Raw genomic sequence first — 9860 nt, forward strand, 5'->3', positions numbered from 1 at the left:
AGTAAAAAAGTTCTCCCCTTCATAGCGTCGTCCTACATAATGTTTACATATCTTACAAGAACATTCTCCAATTCCATGGAAACTGTAGTGTTTTCCCTTCTGTTCATGTTGGTGATGAAAACAGTGAAAGATATACAAGCAAACAAAGAGTCTAGAGAGACTCAGAAGGAAGAGCATGATAGGTACCAAAGGATGTCTCTAGAAGAGTTCCGAAACAAACATAATGCAAATTCAGAAGGATGTAAACATATCACAGATGTTTCCAGTATGACTTTTTTTCTGGATAGGATTTTTATCAGCTTTAAGACTATTTGTTAGACCAACTTTTGCAGCTTTTAGTGTGGGCCCCGTCTTGTGGCTGATGATAACTGTCATAATTGCTGGAGATAGTCTGATGTCATGTCTTTTTGCTATGACCTTTGGGGCATTTATTCCTTCCCTTGTAATGGTTCTTATTGACACACAATACTACAGTGGAAAAACAGCTCTAGACATCCTGTCAGGATTTAGACAGTGTGTAGTGACTTCAGAAAATGTTACTGAGTGCTGGGAGGATTTCTTCAAGCTGTTTGTTGTGACCCCCTTGAATTTTATAAAATACAACACAGATCCTAACAACCTATCCTTCCACGGACGACACCCCCTGTACACACATCTTGTGGTTAACTTACCCATTCTGTTTGGACCTTTAGTGGTGCTAATGCTTGTAGAAGTCAAAAGACTCCTTTTGAGACAGTTCCCATCCAATCGTAGTGTCCTGTTGTGTTTTGTGATGGTCACCGTCATCATTCTGTCCATGTTTCCCCATCGAGAACCTAGGTTTCTTCTCCCAGTATTACCCCTATTGATCCTCCTGTGTTCTTCCACTCTGTGCTGTGTTCCTTTCAGACAATTATTTTTCTGCCTGTGGTGTATATTTAACATCACCTGTACACTATTCTATGGAGTTTTTCACCAGGGAGGAGTTATTCCCCTTTTATCATACATAGGAAAACACATATAGGACTCTCATGCAGTGTTCACTCATAAGGACTAATAGAATCATTCATTACTACGAGTGTGGGATAGTGAAATTCCACCGAGGGGACAAGATTCACAGTCTAGGACGAGGCTTTGCCGAGTCCTAGACCCTGAATCTTGGCCCCGAGGTGGAATTTCACTATTCCCACACGAGTATGTAATGAATGATTATTTTTCTCGCATTATTTTATCCAAAATAACGGCCTGTCAATGACGTCGCCATGATGGGGCTAAAAAAATATTTTTAATTTTCAAACTAATTAAAAATCTGAATACACCATCGGAGAGAACGTACCTGAAAATTGTTTACACAAAGTGTAAACTGATAAAATAATTTTCAGTCCATGTAAATTAATCAGAAAGATAAAAACTGGGAATAAAAACTTATCTATCCAACAGCGTAAAAGAAGAATCATTCCGCGATCTAAAAATAGTGCCATTAAAAAAGTGAAAATACGACAATTTTTTGAATGAAAATAAGTTTATATTAATAAGTTAAATGACAACAGTTTACTTATGTGTTATATTTTTTTTTACATTGTTACAATTTTTTTTATATAATTATGGAATGTTTACGTTCTCGTTCGTGGCGTAGTAATACACAGTGTAAAACAAAAAAATCTCACACTGCTGTCTCACACCGGACAAGTCAATCTTACACTGGTGATTATGCGAGAACGATATTTCTTTTCTTCCATACCTACATGCCTCAAAGGTCTCTGTTGCTTAGCAACTCATCTCTAGAACAAATCACGGATCTCCAGGGCTCCTCCATGCAGAAGCTTGTAGACAGCATCAGAACACGACACAATGGTGACAGTTATGCAAAATCTTATGTGTGAAAAGAAGAAAACACTTGCTGTGGCCTTCAACTCGACATTTAGATATATCGACGTATTGTCAATTAATAATGATAATTTCCATTCCTACGTCGACACGATATATCCTGGTGAGATTGAGATAAAAGATACCACAGAGTCCGACACTTCTGCTCCATACTTGGATATTTTACTTGAAAAAGACACTTATGGTAATCTAACAACCAAGCTATATGATAAACGTGATGACTTTAACTTTTCTATCGTCAACTTCCCTTACTTATACAGAAATATACTATCATCACTTGCATACGGAGTACATATATCTCAGTTGATTCGATACGCAAGAGCATGCTCTACGTATGAACAATTTCTTAAACGAGGTAAATTATTGACAAGCAAGTTGATGAAACACAATATCAACAGTCTCGTTTTAAGTCATCATTTCGAAATTCTATGGTCGATACAGTGAACTTGTCAGCAAATACAATTTATCATTGAGTCAAATGCTGATTGACGTTTTTCATACCAATTGTTTGTCCATTATTTATACACTGAATTGACAACTGATTTTTTCCGTTATTTCCTGACCATGACAACGAGCACACGGCGGGTGTGACCGGTCGGCAGGGGATGCTCACTCCTCCATGGCACCTGATCTCACCTCTGATGTTTCAGAAGTCCTTGTTTGCTCTGCTCTTATTTTGTATATTGTTTAATGGACGTTGAGATTGAATACTGTTCGTTATTTCCATATCCTTCTCAGACTTACTATCATTATATCTTATCAAGTTAAATAGCTAACACCAGACCTGTAATTAATACAGAAACAAATAAGGGCAATGAACCATTTTATGTAAATTCTTGTTTGCCCGATATTGGGCACCCGAGTTTCTGGGAGAAAGCGTTAATTATCATATGATGTATTACATGTATGTAAATGTACCAGTATGCTCAATTTATCATATGATTCAGCAACATTTCATAATAAAATAGACACTGTCAGTAACTTTTATATGGTAAATTAGCTTACAGAGAAATCCATTGTGCATTTTTTTTTCTTTTTGTAATTATTTATAACTTTAATACTTAGCACTTACTTATATCTGTGGTTTATATGTTTTGTTTGTTATGAATTTCACCATATATTGACATCTTCATTGTTTTTGACAATACGAAAATCAATGTTTTTTGGAGGTTTTGTTTTGGTTATTTTGTTATTCTAAATTAGCATACTGTAGATCACTTAATTTTTGCGACACCTTATTTTCGCGAGATAGTCATTGACTCTTCATTAGCGAGACAAAATTTTCACGAACTGTTGTCGTTGCTCAATATAATCTTAAATAATTATATTATACGCGAGAATGAAATTTTCTCGACCATACCGTCTCGCGTTATTACGCGAAAATGAAGCTCTCGCGAATAAAAAGTGATTTACAGTATGATAAAATATAGTATTATAATTATTCTGACATGTTACATTTCTTTGAAAAGTATTTTATGAATACTTTTATATAGATACATGTAAATTAAATTTTGATTTAACTTAATGACAAAGTAATGAACAGTTTATTCAAACATAGCCAGAATTCTTACATTTTTACATGTTTCAGATTTTGGCTAGGTGAGAATGGTGCACATAAGTCTACATTAGATTAACTTGTATAGAGGCAGCTGACCATTATCATTCAATTTAATTACTTTATTGAACAATTATTTTGTACCTGTCATTTATTTTTGTTCAAGTTGCTCATATGTCAGTTATTACTAGTATGCATATTTGAATTTTGATAAACATATAACTTTACAAAGGTTTGTCCCATATTGAATATATTGAATTATATACACATTTTTTTCACATTGAAATATAACACTTTATACTCTGTGATTTTACATATCATATGTATATAAAATCTTTTTTTAAAATGTGAATTTTGAATTTAAATGTAGAATATATGGTAAATGTACAAGTGTGTACTCCTGCTGTCAAATGTTAGTGCAAATAAATTTATCAATGAACTAACACAATTATTTTATTTGCTCTGTCACACAATCATAAGATGTGTGACAGGGACTGTCAGATCATGATTTGATCCTACAAACTCTACCATCTGATCGAGCTGGTCACCAGTGATTAAACCTACCTTACCCCCAATGTCTTTATGCTGGCCCTGAGTCACAATTTTTTACCCATCAAGTTATTATTTTATTCTCATGACTTTATCTTACTTGTGTTGAGAGGTGCTTTTTCTCGAGTCTCTGCATGTAACATACAGTTAATTCTAAATGTCTTTAACTAGATGGGGTCTAGAAAAACTTAGAAATATCATTGGGACTTCAATATCCCTACAACTGTGTCGGTCAGACGGGTTCGATCTCTGGTGGCTAGATACTACATAGACTAAGTAACTCGCAGTTGTAGAGCACCTGATGGGGCCCAGGTTCAAATCATGCTGCATTCTTCTCTCTCATTACATTTGGTGTCATGACCATCGGGTGAAAGACCCTCTGACCTGGTGTAAATGCATTATTTCTCTGAAAATTTCTCCCCTCCTCCTGGGTATTAAATAAACTGACTAAGTACATCGTCATGATGAGCAAGAGTGCCTCTTTTAAATGTGTGGATTTTATGCCCCAAGGGTCAGGGGTTCTGATGTTAGGGCGGGGCTCTATTGATTATATAGTGAAAATGCATTAATTCTGTGAAAGTTATGATGAGCAAGAGTGTCTCTGCCAAAATAGTTAATTTCGTGCCCCCTGGGTCAGGGGTATCGGGTGGTGATGGGTGTGTGGGTATGTGTGTGTGTGTGGGTGGGGGGGGGGTTACATAGTCTGAAAATAAATTAATGCTTTGAAATCCGCTCTTTGGTATTAATCAACTATTTCTGGTGATATAAAATTTATGACAAAATTTCAAAAATTTTGAAATATGTGGCCCGATGGTCAGTGGTTCCTTTGGGGTTCTGAGCACGACTGGTCATAAAGTGGAAGTGCATTTTCTCTTTGTTATTCTGATCTACCTCTGGGTATAAAGTAAATAGAATAGGCATGCCTTGTTTATAATTATGATAAGCAATGGCGCCTCTTCCAAAATTGTCAATATCATTAGCAATGGTATCATATTTATTTAAGCATTCTTGTAATTATTAAACCCGTGAATCTAGTCCTCTGGATCATCTGTGCTGCGTCATGTCAAGGCTGATAACGTCATATTTGACGAAAGGCTTTCTTCTATTACTCGACACTATTAATATCAAGTATTGCAATTTCACTAGATTTTATAAATAATCAATATAATAAATGAATTCAAGTTGTTATTTATGCATGATTATGTCGTTAATTAATTTTTGTGGCTTGTTAAATTTCAATGACGTCACAATTAAACTTCCAATACGATGTACAAGGAATGTGAACTCTGACCTTCCTTAACATAGCTGAGTTTGTTTCAAATTACACACATGTATATTACTCGTAATTATTCAAGTAATTATTTCTAGCCAAAATGTAGGCTTGACGTTTAATGTTTAATTATTTTTACTTGTGATCAATAATGTAAAAATGTAAAATATGCAAATAATGCTACTGGGAAAAGAATTATTCCTTTTGCAAGAAAATGAAAGAATATTTGGTATTGTCCTAAAAATTATTCATGATACTGATCGAATCAATTAAATATTTTGTTTGTCCGGTGTTATTGTATCTGTTTACTACCTCCTTTGAAACTCTTTATTTTGGCTAATATTTTCATTATAATTATCAGTATATCAATTCATATTTTTGGTAATAATAGCTATTGTTTTGTTCTTCTATTTTCGTGTTTATTATTGTAAAATTGTAAATCTTGATAACTAGTTTATAACTACTGAGATTGTATATATCAAAGTTTTTTAGAACATGTGTCCAACCACTTTGACAGATTGTCATTAAAATACCAGGTATGTTCAAAAACAAGTCACATTTTCCTTTGGGGTAGATGTTATATGACAGTTCGGATGTATTTTATCAACAACAATTACCTGTCTCGGAGCATTATTTTTCTCTTTATGTATCTATACACATACAATATGTTGTCGTTCCATGCTCCAACACAGAGCAGATGAGATTTTTTGTCATAACACAAGCTGTATGGCGTATTTATTTCATGCGCCTGTGTCACTATGTGTGACAGAAAGTGACCGTCTTTGTCAATCATGTGGACAGAGCGGGTGTTGGGATCACACACCAGAATGTGTAACAACGCGCCGATACAGATTCCAAATGGATATAGTTGTTGTCCTTATGCACGTGTGTTAGTGAAGCGATGCCTTCCTAAGCGATTAGTCACCACTACACCACATGGATCAAAATCAATCCAGTCGGACACAATAACATCTCCATTGCGGTTCTCCGTTATGTATCTACGAAGGCTGTTCAATAAATAATGTCCTGAACTGTATTACATACAATACAGATATTATATGACTTTAAACTTGACTTTCTCTCATTATTGAATCTTTACTGATTTTATAACAGTTTATGTGACCACTTTTATCACATAGTTTCAGAAGCTGGGAAACAAGGGCTATTCGAGACACTACATTATAAATGAATGGTAAAGTATCAGTAAACTATAGTGAAAATAAAGGCTACATTAAAACTGCTGCAAAACTTGTTAAAAATCCCAAAGAAATATTCACTGAAATATGTGTCATTTACCGCAACCGATGCCTGCTTTATAGACAAATGAGTAGATGGATTTCAATGATAAAAAAATATAAAATGGACATAAAAAATGCGTACCTTCCTTGCCAACAAAAATTATAACAACTTTTGTACTGTTTGCCAAATTTCAACAAATAATATTTGATGATGTATGATTGACTTTGAGACACATAGCAAATTTTATAGACATCTTATCGAGAGTAATTTACACTGTTCTCAAAGGTCACACTATATTTTGAAAACTGAGTGAAAGCGACAGCGTGTACGAAAGTCTTAACAATTATTTTAAAATATCAGTAAATGTAGTTATCCACGTTTTTTTTTTATATTGAAACAGAAATTGGCACGTGAATCTATTGCTTAAATTCATCAAAACAAAATTTACCATACGATTTACTTGATAAAAACGGCGAAGGTCTGACAGGAGCAAAGGTATGCAAGAGCACAAGGACAGATTTATTTGCAATTTTCTTAAATATTAGTGGTATTATTGTTCAAATTCGTATTCGTGGAGACAGTTTAATATCTGGAAGGGTCTAGAAAGCATTTTTTTCGCAAAAAAATCGAAAGGTTTATTAGAAGAAGGACCCAGAATCAGGAATCCACTAAATTGAATTTCTTCTTGACAGCGTCCAAACCCACATGCTTTGTAGCGTAAAGGGGTTTTAGGGATAAGTATGTAACGTGACCCAATCTTGGGTGTTACAAAAATTATGCGAGTCCTCTTATTCCTGTGATTTACCTTAATTAATCAACAAGATTTGTTTATCTATAAAAATGAATTTATTCAAACAATAACAATAATGATTTATGATGAATTAAATACAAACAGAGTATACTTATGGATAATGGGACAGGATATATATAATAGTCAGCTGATTGGGTTCCTCAATATCAACAATGGGATAGTACGTTCAGCTGATTCAGGTTGGGTCAGGATATATAATAGTCAGCTGATTGGGTTCCTTAATATCAATAATGGGATAGTACGTTCAGCTGATTTAAGTTGGGTCAGGATATATAATAATCAGCTGATTGGGTTCCTCAATATCAACAATGGGATAGTACGTTCAGCTGATTTAAGTTGGGTCAGGATATATAATAATTGGGTAGATTGGGTTACCCAATATTGGATATTGGATAAGTTTACCCAATGTGAGGGCCTCAGTTGGGACTCTGAGTTGGTCAGATGTTAAAGGGGCTGACCAACCCCCCAGACTGAAGAAAAAGTCTAAAGTGCCTTCTTTATATACCTTTTGGTATTCCGGTGCGAATTAGTTCACGCGCGAATAACAAGCGGTACCGCCAGTATTCGCGCGACGTTTGTATGGTAACAATCATAACTTTTGCATCAAGTAAAGGCTTTAGCATTACAAATGCGGGAAAAGGGATGATTTGTTGTTTGGGAATTGCCTTGGTAACGATGCCAAGTTGGATTTGGGTACCTTGATTGAATAACAATGCCAGACGGCCATAAGTCATTACGATCTGTGGAGGAAATTCGGGTTTGTACAATACAACGAAATGATATTCATGAAATAAACATATACAATGAATTATAAAGCATACATTAATAACATACGATGATTGATAAAATTCCCATGATATCTACAAATAAAATTACGATACGTAGATTAAATATTCAGGGCATAATTGGGGTGATCCAAACTGTGGGTAATTTTAGTCATGGGGAAAATCCGTAACAAGTAGAAAGTTAATGTTTTTTTTTCACATTAACAATATTTGCCAGATCGTATACCTTTTGACTTGCTTTTATTTCCAAACTTGAAAAAAAACACCTTTCAGAAGGGAAAAAAAAAACAAGTCCAGGAAATCATTAGATCTGCTATTTTCCAGTATACTATGGGTCATACCCATAATATGAGTTCTAAAATCAATTAGAAATTGGATGAAATATGTTGCGGACATGTGTTTGAATTAAAAGAGATTTTAAAAATAAGTAAAATCATGAAGATTAAATCATTGAAAAGCATTGTTTGCTTCTTTCTGAGCACCGAGGACATTATTTATTGAACATCCCTCGAAGGATTACTGTACAGCTGTTGACCCTTGTTGTCGTGTTGTATTATCTGTTCGTGCTGTCCTGTGTTATTGTAATGGTTTACCTTGCCTGTATTTTGTCCATCAGTGAGTATCTTGACTAGTACATGATGAGGGAAGGATAAATACACAAAGTGGCCCCTGGCCCTATTTCCTTTTTAAATGTAGACTTTGTTCCATTATCTGCAGAAAGTTTGTTAATTTCATTATTTCGGTCTATATAATTTAATTCACCTTTATTGTTCACTGTGTGTGCTCCATAAATAGAATTCCATCCTAAATTTGATATACTTGTCAGATGATCAAGTGTGTCCACTTCTGTTGTTGTAATCCATGATTTAAGAGAATCTGCATTTCATTCCGACTTTAACATCACACATCACAGTGTTGATGATGTCATTTAGTCTTTGGGCTTTTGTCGACATCTTTAGTTTAAGGTTGAATATATTGCTTTGTTCAGTTTTGGTGACTGTCATGAGAAAACGGTTATGAAAGAGTGAATGATGTCTTTATAGGGTTCACGGTTTGTTTTATATGCTGTTCTTATGCTCAATATTTTGTGTCGTTTATGTTTTTCACAAAGGACACAAAAAGGACGTTTACATGTATAACAGTATTTTTCAAAGATTTTGTCTGGATGTCTCATACAGGGCTCTAGCTTTGGAATGTCATATTTCTCTCGGTAAATCACATCATGATATGTGGTATCCAAATTGATGATATGTTTGCCTTTACCCTGTAGACACAAGTTATGTTTACACGTGTTACAGTAGAATTCTGTGTCCCCTTACACTGAAAACACTGTCGTACTTTACACTGGACGCTGTATCCTGAACCCATGATGTAGTTGGTCTTAGTCTCTTAAAACAAGGCCTCCTGAAAGAAATACTGTAGACGAAAATGAAAGCAGTTATAAACGGAGTGTCTCTTAACTCAATTCTTTGCGACTAAAATATTGATTTCTTTCTCTTGTCATACTTTAATTTGTTGTACTACTTGTTAAACTTTATCATTTGACATTTTGTAACTATTAGTTTGGTTATGATCAGGGCTTATGAGAACTGACTATCCTCGGTGTCTTTTTTTTTTTACTGTGGACACAAGTTAAGGTGTGATGCAAAAAAAATCTATGTCTCCGTGACAAATAAAACTCTGACGCACTTTACACAGTGGATCTAATAGTTTATTATTTAAAGAGTAAAAAAAAAATATCGAACAGAGGTTTAATTCATAGATGTTTAAAATGGTACAGAGCAA

General features: G+C 34.5%; 1 protein-coding gene across 1 annotated transcript; it reads left to right on the forward strand.

Moving 5' to 3' along the window:
• Window positions 1-39: 39 nt before the first annotated feature.
• Window positions 40-832, forward strand: LOC134282820 (uncharacterized; the record flags this gene model as incomplete). The annotated part of the gene is made up of 2 exons (XM_062765210.1): window positions 40-241; window positions 333-832. Coding segments are annotated over exons 1-2 (702 nt in total), but the record flags the coding sequence as incomplete, so codon positions are not given.
• Window positions 833-9860: the final 9028 nt, after the last annotated feature.

This window comes from Saccostrea cucullata, unplaced genomic scaffold, assembly GCF_032062105.1.
Source record: "Saccostrea cucullata isolate Sc308-1 unplaced genomic scaffold, CSIRO_AGI_Scuc_v1 ctg17886, whole genome shotgun sequence".
Lineage (NCBI taxonomy): Eukaryota > Metazoa > Mollusca > Bivalvia > Ostreida > Ostreidae > Saccostrea > Saccostrea cuccullata.